The following is a 17412-nucleotide window of genomic DNA, read 5'->3' as shown; positions in this document are numbered from 1 at the left end:
TGTATAATATATATATGCTATCATTTTAAAACTTGTATAATATGCATATACAAAAAGTCATGGTACCTAAAAAATTCCTATTAAAAATATCTTGAAAACTAATACAACCTTCATGGAGAGAAGTATGGAGAATTCTTAAAGAACTAAAGAACTAAAAGTTCACCTCCATTTGATCCTACAATTCCGCTCCTAGGTATCTACCCAGAAAAAACAGAAATCATTTTACCACAAAGACATTTGCACAAGAATGCTTTTCACAGCTCAATTCACAATTGCCAAGTCATGGAAACAACCCATCAACCCATGAATGGATTAACAAACTATGGCATATGTCTACCATGAAGTATTATTCAGCTATAAGAAAAGATGAAGACTTGACATCTTTTACGTTTGCCAAGATGAAGTTGAAACATATGTTTCTAGTAAAGCATCTCCAGAATGGATAAAGAATGTCCAATGTACTCAATACTAATATGAAACCAATGTATAGACAATTACACGCTCACATGAATTATGTAATACTATTTGAGTCTAGCAAATGGAGGTGAAAAGAGGGAGAGGGAGAAGGGAGGGCATTTGGTGGGATCTCACCTAATGTGCACAAACCCAATGTGAAGGTTTAGCAAGTCCCTGGTGCGAAGGGTTCAAGTATAACTTAAATCTTATCTTTTTATTTATTTATTTTTTATTAAATGATAGCTGTGTACATTAATGCAATCATGGGGTGCAGTGTGGTGTTTTCATATATAATTTGAAATATGCAACCAAAAAATGTGTACCCACATATCAATTTTAAATAAAAAATCTGTAGCTAATTTCAGTTGCTAAAAATGAAAAAAAAAATAACCAATCTAACACCTGAGTGCTTTCAAAATACCTTGCTAATTATATACATTCTTACTCTTAAACACTATTTTCTGTTGCTTTTCAACAAGATTCACACACACTACACATAGGCTTTATGGACTGATTTTAGTGCCTCCCAAAATTTGTATGCTGAAGTCCTAACCCCTACTGTGGTTCTTTGGAGACAGGATCTTAAGGTAATTAAAGTTAAATGAGGTCATAAGAGAAGGGACCTAATTCAGTAGGTTTGGTGTCATCATCAAAGGAAGAGACACCAGGAATATGAGTGCACAGGAATAAGACCGTGGAGGAGATGCCATCCGTGAGCTAAAGAGAGAGGCCCTTAGACGAAGACCATCCGCCAGCACTTTGTTCTTGGATTTCCAGTTTCCATAACTGAGAGAAAATAAGTTATAAGTTATATTACACTATAGGTATGGACGTGGTACACAGGTAAGTCACATAAGTCATGGACTTCCATTTTTTTTTTTTTATTTGCGCTCCTTTCCCTACCCAGAAATGGCTATCTTCTTAGTCCATGTATCTTAATTATACTTATTATCCAAAACTCTATGTGAACCTTGTGGGCCAAGTATATTTCCCAATAACTTTAATCAACATGGGTCTCATTTCTCTGAAACTCCATCATGTAGTCAATGGTATAATTTAACAATAAATTATTCTCTTAGCCATTCTTTTATTACTACCACTCCAAATGGAAAATTAATGTTTTTCTCATATTTCTTTTTCATACTCTATGGAGTCCAGTATATTGCAGTTGCATACAGTTCCCCAAAATGAACAAGACAAAAAATAAAGGGTAGGTAGAAATAATTTAAAAGCACCATTAAGTTAAAGTTACAGCAAATATTTGGGCCCATACTTTCAAAGAATTCAACTTTACTTTGGATATATTATCTATCTTGATGGTCTGTCACTACTGGAGATGTACCACCATGAGGTGTCTTGCCAGAATAGATAAGAAGGTTACTCACATATTCTACCTCAATAGTAAGCAATAAAATATTTCCTTATTTTCCTGATATATATACCAAAAAATTCTCTAAGAATTAAAAACAACAATAACAATGGACCCATTTTCCTAATTTCTAGTGTAAGCCATCCATTGATATTGAACTTTAAGGTAAAGCAAATTACTAAAATTTAAAAAGAAAGACAAAAAAGGAAGATGTGAAACATTTACTTCAAAAATATCATCTCCATACATCATCTCCATAAAACCTGGTAAAAGGCAAACTGTATGTTTGGACAAAAACATATGCAGAGTGTATTTTTACAATCTGAAAAGCTTATGCATAATTTATAAGTCTTTTAACTTACCCAGACAAATTGGAATAGGATAATTCCACCTTCTTACTGGTCCAGGCATGCATGTTATGTGAGAGTGACCCTACATAAACAAAACAATGCAGTCAGCACACGGCTATAACCAGTCTAATAGCACAGTGAATGATTATTATAAAAACAAGATTAAATATATATTGTCATTTGTATTTTTACTTTTACTGGAAATCTTAGTATGATTTACAATAAGAAAGGTATTTATATGTGACTTGTGATAGGGTCTTGGTAGAAAAAAATACGATATATCACATTAGAATTGTGGTTTTAATATTTTTCAATCAAAACATTTTCTACTAAGATACTGCAATGATTATACAAGTTAAAGGGCAATGCGCATAGTAGATTTTAATAAATTGCTATAATATCCAAGGTGAGATAGGTTAAAGAATAACTTTTAAATAATTTCATAAAAATATTAAAGCAAGTCAAAGTATATTAAATTTTCTATTGAAATATAAAGTCTAGAAAGATCTGATTGTACTTCTGAGACTAATAATTTTGATTAAAACTTTAAAGACTATAAATTATTAATTTTTAATTTTGCTTTGTCTAAAGAATTTATTTATTTACATGTGAAGTAGTTTCTCCATCAATTTATTTCTTCCTGGGTCTATTTTTAAGGAGATTTTTATGAGATCAAATATTCAAGATCCTTTACAAAAACCCTTAAGAATTATTGATATAAATACACAAAATCAGAACATACATTGAAAATCTACTTCCTTAGGAAAATATATTTATAGTCAATTTTCACTAATTTGGGGAATTTATTGTTATGTAAGTTTGTTTAATGCTGTAAGTTACACTTAATCTTATTTTTGAATTTTAAGGATTCAGGAGTTCAGTTGTCACAATCCTATGTGTATAGAGACAAAAGTGAAGTAAAGGTTAATTCTGATTCAAAATCATTTTCCGTTACTTCCAAATAAAACACATTTAGTCAATTCCAGCAATTTCTTTTGTGCATATATTTCATTAACAAACTGAACATACTTTTGACTTAATATTGTGCTATTCAGCTCAGGATAACTGTAAAACCTGTGGATTATCCGTCATTGGTCTGTTAAAATATTCCAAAAGGGCAATGTAAATTAAAACCATAGTTTGCAAATAGGCTTACCTGAAGGGAATATCCTTGATCACATTGAAAGGACACCACATCACCAACCATGTATCTGTCTCCAATTTTAATTCCACTGCTAGGAGTTTGTGGTTCAGGACAGGAATCCAAACCAATTGCTAGGAATATTTAATGATGATTATCTATGTAACTTTGAAATGATGAATGCTAAGTAGTACACATCAAGTTGTCAAAATTAGCTATTGATGTCCTAGGAAACTAGACTTTACAGAGAATTTTCTGTGAAAAATATTTAACTTTAGATGTTAAGAGCAATGCACATTCAAACTCCAATGTAAAACTGTATCTTTTTTTCATTATTATAGCACCAAAATCATTAAATAGCTTCATGAGTATACTTAAATTCACTTTATCACCAGATAATTGCTTTCTACTGTAAAACAAAAATAAAAATACCCCCCCAAAAAACCCTACATGAAAAATAATAATTTATTATGAGAATAAAATGAAATAATATTTATAAAATATCCTTAGTGAAAAGACTAAAAAATTATGTGCTACCTTAGCCACATTGCCTGCTTCCTTCTTCTTTCAAACAGAATGGACTTTTTAATTAATGAGGCGCATTCTGATGTATTTTTCTTACATATAAAATTCTCTAAATGTAATCATCAATATCTTTTTCTCTGATGATAATCAGAAAATGGAAAAACATGTGTCTCATTGAGACCTGAAAAGTATTATGTACTACTTGAGTTCAGTTTTCTTTCTGAGAGGTAGATGATAATATAATTCAAAACATTTCCTTTATTTTTATATTAATAATTTATTTTGTACATAAACTAAGAACATAGTAAATGTAAATGATTTTTCTAAAATGGTTCATTTAAAGCCTTAACAAATTGATTTTTTGCCAAAATATTTTTCAAATACGTGACTGTTATTATTAAAGACATTTTATCTTCAATAAAAGCCATTATTTATTATGCATTCCTCTGCAGTTCACTACTGGAAGTTAATGTAATGCATATTAAAACACATTAGAAGTCACCACTCCAAAATCATTATACTGTCTACAGATACAGTGGGATTAACAAAACCTACAAGTAGCACAATGACGTATATATTCCTTCACTCCTCAGCCAGGTTATTCCCCTCTGATAGATACTCTGGTAGCACCACCTTCTACATTTCCTTTAACACAAACTGATGAATAAATAATTATGCAATTAGTTGTTCAGTATTGATCTCCCTTCTGAGAATGGAAGCTCCATAAGGGAGCTAAGGACACACTGTCATGCGAAGGCACTTGAGCAATCTGCTTGTGTAAAAGAATGAACAGTGTAAAAAAGAAAATCCCTACTTTCATTATTTCTTAGTAAGTTTAAACATCATAGTATCCAATATTACAATGGTTAGAGTAGCATAAATCATAGCAATCTGGGTGAAATTTAAAGATAGAAAATGACATAAAAACAGTAACTTGATAGAGTTGTGATTAGGTTAGGAGCATGAATAATCGATCAGTTGGGAATACATTTGAGGCTGTCCTGAATTTGATATAGGGAGCCTATAGATTGGAATTCCACTTCCCACTGTGTTGTAATTAGCTAGGTCTGTAAGCATGCATCCTGTTTCATATTGCTTAATTTTTTATAATCATGCATTTATGGATCTAATTGTGATCTACTTTACAGTTTTTAAGGGTTTAAATCTTTCTTCCATGACTAGATTTTGAAATCCAAAAAGAGACAGAAATTATCTTTTGTTTGTCTTATCTTTTATTTGTTTTAATATCATTTAACATGCATTGATGGTCCTCACACATTAAATGCATCCGATTTCATAGAGCTCTTTTCAGGAATTACTGAACGCACAAAAGGTGAGTTATGAATATATGTCTTATCAATATGTTTATCTTCCTTTAGCACCATCTGATCTCTTGGGAGTCTGGAGAGTATCTATATTATATTACTAAGGTCATTCCTGCAAATCATTCTCACCAAAAAGAACAAATTTTATACACATTCATTTCTCTTCTTTTTAAATCTAGAACTCTATTCAGGGTCACATACACAGAAAACTATCAATAACAAGCGGTGATGACTTCTTTCTCCGGGAGGGAAGTAAATGAAAGTCTGTAACAGTGAGGCAATAGAGATCCTCATTTTTAAATGAGGCTCTGATATAATATCAATGAACAAAGTGAAATGTTTATGAAAGCATTCTAACTTTTAAAAGTGGCACAAAACTCTGTTAGTCATGTAAATGCAATTTCATAAGGTAAAAAATTCTTATATGCATTTAGTCACAAAGATAAATGAGCAAAAGGAAATACGCCAATGTGGGGGTTACGATTCTTGATTACAAGATTATTGGTGATTCGTATGCACTTGCTTATATTTTATTGTATTTTCAAATTCTCTATAACATGAATTATTTGTGCACATAATAAAATAACTTATCCATTAGATCAATTATCATTAGCAGAGGATTTAGGGGTATGACACATACTCCCTTCTGCTTTTGTAGAAGTAGGGTTAGCTACTTTCTGTTGAATATGATTGTTTCAGGGAAGAAAGTCATGCAATAAAGTAATCAGATAAGCCAGGAAAGTCCTATGTTGGACGGATTCACTCATTTTTTTTGTAGCCAGTTTTTTTTTCTTTTATGAGCACTAAAGAAAGTAAAACAGAAATATCTGAAAATCCTGCAATTCAAAATTTTCAGTATTTTTTAATTTATACAACTAAACCTCTGAATGGTTAAATATTAACTTAAAAATGTCCTCTCTAAGAATTACATTTCTCCTCTTTATGGTGATAAAGCCAACAGGTTACTTATGGAAACAAACAAAAAAAGAGTATCTTTATTAAAATGTTGTGAAGGTTTCCCCTCTGCTTAACCAAATCTAATCTCCTGCTTAACTAAAGCAATCGAACTAATGAGCCATTTTAAGCTTCATGGGTATAAATTTTGTAAAATTATGTCCTTGGCAATCAAAGATGCTCTCTGGGTAAATCTTTTTAATGGGATTGGATCAATTAATCTGTTGTTGTAGCCAAAAACAAACAGAAATGGATCCAGAGACAAATCCACATCAAAATTACAAAGAGTTATGTCTGTTGTCAGATTACCATAGACAGTTACCTTGGCTGAAAATATTAAACCCTTATTTCTTCACATTTAGCAATATTTATTTATAACCCCAAATTATTCTTCACAATTCTGTTTGCAAACCAGTCTGGAGAAGCAAGGTTATTAATGATATCCCTTATAGCTGATGATTTTATATACATATGTGTTATATATACATTATAATTCTAAATATATAATTACATATCTGAATATATATACATATTTTTTCGAATATTCCATGGTTATGTTAAATGAATCATCAGTACACTGAGGGAGAGAGACCAGGTGGGGAAAATTTAATTTGTATTAAGTCTCCAAGCAACATCGTTTTGTTAAAGAAAAAATTCACTCATAAATTTCATTTGACATCCTATGTATCAACTTACTGAAAATGAAGACCAACATATTAGTCTTAAATTCACAGAAGAAAGTAATAGGAATTAAATCATGTGTCACATAAGAGGTTGTAGTTAGTGATAGTAAAGATCTTACTATTCTAAGTATATTGTATGTTTTAAATTTTTCTTCAATGGATACAAAACAACTATTATTTCTTTGTTTAGTGCTGCCATTAAGGATTAGAAATACATATCCCAAAACTATGGTTTGTCATTTCACATTTATCATTATTAAGATAACAGTTCAAGAATAACATGTATGTTCCTGAAAATCAAAGGGTGAATCCAACATGTATTGGTCTATAAGTTTGAAGACTTATAGACCAGCAAAAAACTGTACTGGTAAGTATGCAGAAATTTTTCTGGCATAATATATGTCAATTAATTAATTAACCTGCTAAACAAATATCTGCCAAATACTTATTATGTATCGAGTAATTTGATGAACATTTGGGGGCAAATTTTTTTGGTAGGAATAACTCTGAATTTATTAATAGTCACTGATGGGCAGCAGTGGTTTGTTTGGGAACACGTTTTAGGGCAGGTTTCCCTGACATTTACCTTGATCCTTAATGTTTTGTTTATTTACTTTATCTGTGTGTACCTTAACTAATGTTTAACACAGCATTAATCTGTATAAATATTGAATATTCACAAATATATACTAATTATCAAATTTTAGTCTAGGGAATTAAATGAGTTAAATGAAAAAATATAAAATAGCACCCAATTATAACCTATGGGTGCTATTCATTCATGCAATAAGCAATAAGTGTGCACCTGTTGTGTGCTCTGTTAGAGTCTGGAAACGGAGAGACCAGTTAATAATACAAGGGATGACGTTCTACAGAGACTTTTCGTGGAGCAAAGGAGGAGGTCGGCTTAACAGATGATTAGCATGAGGCAGAAAAATCACAATAAATGAAGGTCATCCTTTGTTTAAATAATTATTCCATAAGGGATAACCCATGTAAGTACTGAAATATTATATACTTTGACCAGTTTTACCCAGTGAGGGGGAAGGTGCAAGTGATGTTCTGGCAGAGAAGGTAACATGTTAAATGAATGGATTTCTAAGAGATTATTCTGTCTTTTGGGGAAAGGAGGGAGAATGGTTTCCCTAAAGCGCTTCCTAGTATTCCTAGAAAGGCAGCAAGGAGTGAAGCTGAAATGGGAAACAGAAAATAGATTGTTACCAGTTTTATAAGCTTAACCAACACGGGGATCTGTACTCTCCTTCTGGGCCTAAGAGAGGGAAAATTGAGAGACAGGAGTGCAACCTCTTGTGCACATCCTGGCTCTACCAGATGCAATTATTTTGTAAAGTGTGAGATGCCGCCTATGCCTCAGTCCCCTCACTTACATAATGAGATGACAAAATGCCAACTTTGTAGTTATACGGTGATACTTAAAATGATACATGCATTATACTTAGAATAGTGCCTGGGAAGCTCACAACAATTTTTATCCTACTTTTTAAATTTATTTTTTCAGCATATAACAGGGGTACACATGTTTTGGTTAAATTATGTTTGTACACTGTGAGTTAAATTTATATGTGTCCACCACACAAACAGTGTGAACTTGTACCTGTGAAGTGTGAATTTACCCTTTTCTTCCTGCTCTTTCCCACTTACATAAATTTTATGAGTGATAGAATTCAATCAAATCAGCAAGAAAAAGAAAAATAGTACAATGTGAGCAAAAGGTATAAACAGAAACTTTTCAATAAAAAGATACACTAATGGCCAACATAGGAAAAAATGCTCAGCGTTTCTAATCATCTGGGAAATGGAAATAAAAACCACAGTGAGATATCACTTATCTTCAGTGAGAATGGTTTTCATCAAAAAAGTCACCAAAACAACAAGTGCTGACATGGATGTAGAAAATCAGGAACACTCAGATACTGTTAGGGGGACTGCAAACTAGTACAACCTCTATGGAGATAGTGGGGAGATTCCTCAAAGAACTAAAAACAGACCTAGTATTTGATCCAGCAATCCCACTACAGGGTCTTCACCCAAAGAAAAAAAAAAGACATTTTATAAAAAAGACACCTGCACCCAATGTTAATAGCAGCAAAATTCACAATTGCAAATATGTGGACACAACCCAAGTGACCATCAATATCTGGGTAAATTAATAAAATGTGGTATGTGTATACCGTGAAGTACGACTCAGCTGTTAGAGAAATATGTAATAACTTGGATGGAACTGGAAACCATTCTTTTAAGTAAAGTATCACAACAATGGAAAAACAAATGCCACATGTACTCACTACAATGATGGAACTACTCAATTAACAATTATGTGCACATAAACAAATGTTAACTAACATTATTGAAGGGTTTTAGGTAAGGATGTCAGTTTGTATTTTTGATAAATAACTCTATGAAAGAATATTCTTCCTATTGTCATAAGGATGATATTTATTTCTCTTTAAGATCAAAAGTTTTTACATAAATAATCTAGGAATATTTATGAAGGAAACTATATGAAGGTTTACATAAAGCACCAAGAATTTAAGTACCTTGAGTCTTTTGACTGACTAAACATAGGAAGCTGCTTCTACATGCAGCTAAACTTTATTGACTTAACGTTTAGCTATATGTAGAAGAAAATCCTGGACCCCAGGAGCATTGAAAAGAAAATCCTGGGCACACCAGGAGCATTGAAAAGAAAATCCTGGGCACCAGGAGCAGTGTCATTAGCTCAAGACATAACTAGAGAAAGTTTGTGAAGACGAAAACACAACGTTTACAAAATTCAGAAGCCTAGATAAGCTAAAACTATCTCTAAAGCATCACCAGAAAGTGGTGAATAGTCAATGAGACGATGAGGAAATAAAATATAATAAAAAAAAAAGAGGAAACAAACTATGATAAATCTGCAAGGGCCGCACAGGATTAAGGAGTGAAATGTGTTTATAAAGATCAATGACACTTATTTGCATGCAATATGTTCTGAGTTAATGGCAATTGAAATTAGAAATGACAAATACTAATAATTTAATTTGGGCAGAAGGTGTTTCTACAATTAATAATTTATGAGATGTTGATGTGCATAAACTAGTTAAAACAAGAAAATTAGTGTAAGTAAAAATATAATTAATCTTAAAGTCCCTGTTTTTCTCAAATAATCAATTATATAATTAGCCTGAGGGAGAAAAGCATTTTTAGTGATTATAAAAGTAAACTCATTAAGACCTAATGCATTATCTTTTAAGCATATTGCTTGAGGATGGAAAGCAGTACAATAACGCTTGTGGTGAATTGAATCGTCTGCTCTTTATAAGATAGAGTCCAATGCATCAATTTCTGGCGTTTATTATTCTGTGACTATGTTTATGGTGTTAGGTATTCAGACCAGCCCTATAATTTGGCATGAGACGGAAAGATGTGTTTAGACCTTGTAAGTTTACCCAGAATTACTGCAAAATTATAATCATGAGTGTTCTTTGGTGCAGGGGGAGAAAAAAAAAATCTTTTCGTATACCTTTATCTCCCTTAGGGACCAAATCCTGAGATCTTTGAGGACATCCAAAGACCCTCCAAGGTGGCCTTTTAAGAATAAGTGAATTTTATAAGTTTGAATCCAAACTGTTTATTGATTTATAGATGCTGCAAGCTCCCCTCTAGGCTCTTCCACTAGTGAGATGTAAATGTGTGCCTCAACAAATTTAAAGAAATGAGATGGGGATGGCATATTCATATGACAACCAGGAAAACAGTCTAATTTAAGACCTTATGTTTAGGTTCTACCAGAATCCACATGGCATAGCAACTAGAAATTACAAGTTCTCTTTGTGGAAGCCTACTAAGAATTGATATATTTAGTGACATTCCCTGAAGTAGAAGCATTTTTCCCTAGCAACACAAATGATTATATAAGATACATAATTACAACCGGGAGAACAGATGTTTAAAAAAAAACAACAAATCAACAGGACCTAGAAATTATCAATTTGAGAACTGATTCCCACTGCCCAGTGCTATTGTGGACCAGGAAACAGAAAATGTCATTATTTCACCTAAGAAAATTTTAGATATTTTATGAACTTGTTACAGCCATGTCTATTGACATGACTGGTAACCAGCACACATTCCCAATATAAACAATCTTGTAGCTTTATGTCAACTCATGATAACATATCAGAAACTAATAAAATGTTAATAAGGCCCCCAACTAGTGTTTCAACTTCTCTCTATTAAAAAGAGAAAAATCTTTTCACAAAACTCTGGTGTATTTGCCTCAGTTTTCTTGAGATCTACCAAGATTACCAGGCAGAATGTTTTCTTTCCTTTTATGTCTGCCTTCTTCCTCTTTAATATTCAACCCCTTTTGTTATTAACAGAAGGAAAAAATCGCTTTTTTTCCTCAATCTGTTCATTAATTTTATCTGCCTATTCATGTGTTAGGTAATCTTTTAGAAATTGTTTTCATAAAATCACTAGAAAACATCAAAGTTTCAGGGAAAAGTAATTGGAGTGAAGTTATAAATTGAGAAATGTACATAATAAATATATATTTTTTCTTTCTTTTTTTTTCTGAGACAGAGTCTCACTTTCTTGCCCCTGGCAGAGTCTCCATAGCATCATAGCTCACAGCAACCTCAACCTCTTGGGCTGAAGCTATCCTCTTTCCTCAGCCTCCCAAGGAGCTAGGACTATGGGTGCCCGTGACAACACCCAGCTATTTTTCTTTTTAGAGATGAGGTCTTGCTCTTGCTGAGGCTGGTCGCCAACTCGTGAGCTCAAACAATCCACCCAGCTTGGCCTCCCAGAGTGCTGGGATTACAGGCATGAGCCACCATGCCTGGCCCTAGAAATTTATATTTGTTACCTCATGTTGTATGTCTGTAACCTAGAAAAACTGCCCCAATTCAATTTATTTGTGGAACAGTTTTAACCACCAAAAGAGTATAGTTTTAGGAGCATGACTATAAATATTAAAAGTATATATATATATCTACACACACACATAATCAATGTGATCTTTCTCCGTTTACTGTCACCCTTTGCAGGTAGCACCATATTCTCCTTCCGTGCAGGCTTCACTCTGAAGACCATATCTACAGTGTCGTTACCATGAGTTACTTCAGGGAACGTTTATTGTTCCTAGACCCCACTGCCAGAGGTGAGGCCCAATTATTAGTTCAATAAAAGTGTGTGTGCTGACCCTGATTTATTTAAATCAATACCTAAATGCTAAAAATCAAAGGGAAGCAAAGTCAGCTTTCTTATGGAATGAAATAAAACTACGATCACATATTATCTAAAGTCAAAGCCAAAACAGAGTCCTGGAACCCTGAGAATCACCGTCTCTCTCATCCCCAACCTCAAACTGGCCATAAGTCTTTTCAAGTTTACCTTGCTAATTTCTCCTGATTCTGTTGCCACTTCATCTGCATAGTTTCCAGAGATTACTTAGGAACTAATACAACAGCTGAGGCTCAGACTCCTTCCCTTGGGCCTAATCTCACCATGCAATGCCTTCTACACTTTCTAAAATGAAGAGCCTTTAAAAAATTCAAAACTTACGTTACTTTCTGAACTGAAGCCCTTCAGTGGCTCTACCCCTTATACATGGAAAAGCTTATGCTCCATCCTTAACCCAATCTCCCAGGACAAAGTTCATTTGACCGATTGCTCCAGCTATGTGGGTTTATCTCATCAGCAATAAAGGATGGCGTTTCTTAAGGGTTTACTATGCGCCTGGCACTGCAATAAGCACTTTACACAAATAATCTCATTTAATCGTACACGTAAGACAATCTTTCAAGTCAGAATCCTTATTATGGGGAGGAAACTGAGTTTTTTTGAAACATCAGGAATTTTCTGTGTCACATGAATATCAAATGACAGTGACAAGACAGAAACCTGAGTCTAACTCCAGAGCAAAGGCTCTCACGTCCATCTACTTCCCAGAAGGCTGATTCAAGCATCAAACTATTTCCATATGTATCCTTAGTTTTTATCTCCCGGAAGGACTTCTTGTGTCTTTTGGTGAAGTCTTCCCTGACTCTACTACTAGGAACCGGTTTAATGTTATAATGATGCACACCTTCTTTGTTCATCACCTAAATGACCCCAGCCATCTCCATTACTGGGAGCTTGATGACAATGCAAATGTTTGGCTGAATCCCAGATGAACTAACTTGACTTTCTACAGTGAAGTCTTGCCATCTGGAGTTTGTACAAGATGATTATAATGCAGTCATCTGAGGAGTACTGACTTACATAAACATATTTAATAGTGCTTAATCTATTTTGCAATTACCTCTACTTGTGTGCATGTCTTTACTTCCGATTAGTGTAATAATATCTGAGGGCTGGATCTTATGCAAATTTGCAACATCTATACCCAGAATATACAGCCAGAATTTATTAGGTTCTCAACAAATATTTGATAAATAAATGAATGGGTTTGCCGTTATGTTTGGGAAGCAACATGGAGATGGAAAATTATGGGAGGAGGCTTAATGACAGCTACAATATAGTGGTAAGGATGGCTTGCTTTGGAATAAAATTATCTGAGGTATATGCTACTACTCACTAACTATAAAAGCTCAGAGGTTGTTCTCTAAATTTTAATTTTCCCAGTTGTGAAATAGAGTAAAAAAAAAACCTGCTTTATGATCATTTGGAAAATTAAATAAAAAATTTACAAAACATTTGGATTGGTATTGGTGTACTGAGCACTTAAAAGTGTTGGCTTTTTTTTTTCAATATAATAATGATAGCATAATAGTGATGTAATCTTCAGTACAATGATTAGAATAATAAAAGAATGATGATGGAGGTATTGATAGCTAGTATTTAAGAACCTTAGGAGTCATTCAAATATTAATCTCATGATGTTTATTTATTTATTTTTTTTTTGACACAGAGTCTCACTTGGTCATCCACAGTAGAGTGTTATGATGTCATAGTTCACAGCAACCTCAAACTCTTGGACTCAAGTGATCCCCTTGCCTCAGCCTCCCAAGAAGCTATGTCTATAGGCGCCCACCACAGTGCCTGGCTATTTTTACAGACGAGGTCTCACTCTGGCTCAGGCTGGTTACAAACCTGGGAATTTAGGCAATCCACCCACCTCAGCCTCCTAGAGTGCTAGGATTATAGGTGTGAGCCACTGTGTCTAGCCTAAGCTTATAATGTTCTGATATAAATGGCTGCTTGCAGTGTGGCTATGCCACATTTTGAAAGCTATCATGAACGAACAAACCAATGTGATTCTCAAACATTAGTGCCTATCAAATTATTAAATAGCTTTCCTTGCTTCTATTATTTTTAAAGGAAAAGAGTATGAAAGCATTTGGCCCAGGTACATAGAAAATTTTCTTTAAAATATATTTTCCCCTTTGTTTAATGCCTGACAAAAAGAAAACAAAGTCTTATAAAAACAAAGAAAATATTTTTCTTTTTCTAGAAAGAAGCAATTTTCTAAATCCTGGTATCCTTCTTTAACAAATAATTAACAAAAGAACCTATTAGAAATTAGCACATTTGGTACAACTAGCTTAGCAATCAGAAATTTGGGTACTAGATGACAATAGCCAAGGCATGATCCACAGTTACACAAACTTTTGATGTCCCTTGGATAAGTATAGTTACTGTTTTCTCAGTTTTTCCAGCAAATATTCATTGTGGACTTAAAAAAAGCAACACATTGTGTTTTGCCTTATTGGAAATAAATAATGTACAATATACTGCCCACAAGTAATTTAAAATTAATTGAGAGATAATAATTCAAGAATGCTAATTAAAACTATTGTTTATTTAACTGCAAACATGGCAGTACCTTGTGTGCCATTCCTCTGCTCAAATCTCTCTAATCATTCCCCATTTAAATTATAGCAAAAATAAACTCATTAAAATGGCTTATGAGTATAAGATCCCACTATGATTTCACTTCTCCCGCACATTTTATATTCCCTTACTTCCTTGATATTCATACTTCTGATTTATAGTATCTGCTCTGGCTGTTCCTTATACACTTTCCTCATTTATCAAAAGGCTTATTCCTGAATCACTTTCCATTCACCCTCTCTATAAGGTCTACTGACCATCATGACATCTCTCCCTCCAGCCTGAACATTCCTGATCCCTCAACTCTGAGTCTATCTTTTAAAATGACATCACTTTCTTACATATCGTACAGATGACTTCATTATTATATTTTTATTACTAACTTCACTTGACAGACTGTAAGCCCCAGAGCGGCAAAAGGACATTGCCTCTTTTCTTTAGTAATATGAACAAGGCCTAACACACAAGTGTTTGGTAATTATTTGATGAATGAATGAAAAGACAGGCATTGAGAAGGGTGAAAAGGAGGTGATATCAGACTTCAGAGAAGGAAGATACTACTGAGCCGGGATGATTTGGTCATCAAAGTTAAGACTTAGGGTAGAATACAAGAGTTAAGAGTCTTATGGTCAGAAAAAAGGAAGGAAAGTAGATCATGTCTGTGGAGGGAATGAACCCTGAAAGGAACAGAGACAGCGAAGGCATGATACGTCTTAGAGGTAAATAATTGCTTCATGTGATTGGTTAGGGAAAACTGCAATGTTGTTTAAGGGGCTAAACAATATTGCCTTTGTTTAGGGGAAAGGATGCCATGATATGACATGATCAAATATTTAGAAATATGAATAAGACCAAGCCGTAGAAAGGATTGAGCAGAAGTAACAGCAGATTTGACTGATATAAATAATGATAACAAAACAGTAATATTAAAGGTGAATCATTTCAGAGTTAAAATGCCATTACCTCAAGTTCAAAGGGGAAAGAATCAATATAGTGATAAAAGCCAGTCTGTCTGCCAGCATTAATCTTTTAAGTAAATTAAAAACGGAGCATATCAAAAAAAAAAGAAAAGAAAAATAACAGAGCATATCTGTGCAGTAACTGTGCCATAACATAGTCTAAATTTTTCTTCTCTGAAAACCTCATCAGTGAGTAGATAAATCACGTCGAGAACACATTCCCTTGCTGGGAGGAATCTCAGCCAAATTTCCATTTACCAAGAAAGAACACCTGCCATGCTTCCTGAAACCTTCACTGCTTAAAATACTCTTTCAGGAATGTAGTAAGATTCTGTGTTTCTAAAAGAAATGAAATCCATCCTTTTTTATTCAAAATCTTAAAGTCTTCTGTATCCCTTCCTGGTCTTCATGCGTGATCCTAGACTATTAGTTACCAATTATGACTCCTCGCTATGTTACCTCGTGCCCAGAACTTTTATTTCACAGACAGGCTGTCACAAATTAAATAGGTTTCTCTTTGTCCGAAAAAAAAGTTAATAGACTTCCTTTGTTTACACCTGTGCAGATACACACACCACACATACTATTATTTCTCCCCATTTGCTTAAGTAGTTTGCTTTTTCTAAGTATCTAAACTTAGGGTTTTTTTGAAAGGGTATAATCCTTGTTTACATTCATTAGAAAACACAGTTTTATCTTACAGAGGCTAGATATCTCAACCAGTAATTGGAGGGGTTTATATAGAAGGACATTCTTTAAAAACTCTATGTCTCATTAATAGAGACACAAATTGACTTCTGTCACAAATAGATGGATTCTTGAGTCACAATAAAATAGATGTTTCTCCACTAAAAGAAGCCTACCTTTTTGAAACCTGAAAGAGATTTAGATACCTTCTCCATAAGGAAGAAGTACTGTTTGGACAAAACCCATGGGGCTTGGGTAGAGGGCAGTGTATTTTCCGGAGTCTCTGGAAGTCATGTTCTCGGGTAGGCAGGGAGCAAACAGTCAGCCTTTCCTGTCGCCCTGCTGGATACTGTTCTAAACTACAGCTGCTCTATGGAGCACCTGATCCACCAGACACATTTTACTGCTAGTCAATCTGTTATTACCAAAGCAGCCAAAAAATGCTGTCATGGCCTGTTTTATAAGTTTGTCCTGAAAGACCAGAGCAGAATTTATTAGTCATTATTCTGCGAGGCTGTCCTGAGGTTATCGAATTTCTTGTTCAACCTCCTACCCTCCTCCTACACTTAAACTAAATATTTTGCAAATACGATTTTAATGTCCTTATTGATTAGACAATAGATTTGAAGACATAAAGGATACTACAAGAACTTTTTAATTAATTAAAAGGATATTAGGTACCCTTTGGCACTGATTTCACTACTGCCAACTACCTGTATCATTCCTGCCTCCCTTTCACGTCCTCTAACTTTATTTCCCATCTATTTATCTTTATCCTTTGACTTTTCTATTTAGAGTCCTCATTGTAATCTGTAGTCTTGGTTGTATATAAGGACAACATAGGCAATTGTAGTTTTTCTTTATGACAGTGTTACCATATATACCGTTTTGTGTGGCATTTATTTACTTTCTTCAGAAACAAAGGTCCTTATCTACCTGGAGAATATTTTACCTCCTGTTAAGTTACGATTTGATAGTTACTATTTTGCTATACCTTTTGACAATACTGGTATTTTTATTTACATTAATCCAGGGAGTTGGGTAACAATTTTGTTCCTATTAAAGGGGAGAATGTAGCAAATGTTTTGATATCTTACCTTGTTTCCCCAAAAATAAGACCTACC

The 17412-nt window shown here is 33.7% G+C and overlaps 1 protein-coding gene across 2 annotated transcripts in view; it reads right to left on the bottom strand.

Annotated features, from left to right (window-relative positions):
• The window catches only part of CSMD3 (CUB and Sushi multiple domains 3), a 1080374-nt gene that overhangs the window by 117684 nt on the left and 945278 nt on the right, over positions 1-17412 (bottom strand). For both annotated transcript variants that reach the window (XM_003782396.2, XM_003782397.2), the window contains 2 exons: positions 3332-3450; positions 2188-2257 (listed from right to left, as the gene is read on the bottom strand). In XM_003782396.2, coding sequence (XP_003782444.1) covers positions 2188-2257; positions 3332-3450 — 189 coding nt within the window. The remainder of the gene's footprint in view (positions 1-2187; positions 2258-3331; positions 3451-17412) is intronic.

Source organism: Otolemur garnettii, unplaced genomic scaffold (assembly GCF_000181295.1).
Source record: "Otolemur garnettii isolate 467f Iridium unplaced genomic scaffold, OtoGar3 scaffold00004, whole genome shotgun sequence".
Classification (NCBI taxonomy): domain Eukaryota; kingdom Metazoa; phylum Chordata; class Mammalia; order Primates; family Galagidae; genus Otolemur; species Otolemur garnettii.
Note: the sequence above shows the minus strand (reverse complement) of the source record. Positions and strands in the feature narration are given on the sequence as shown.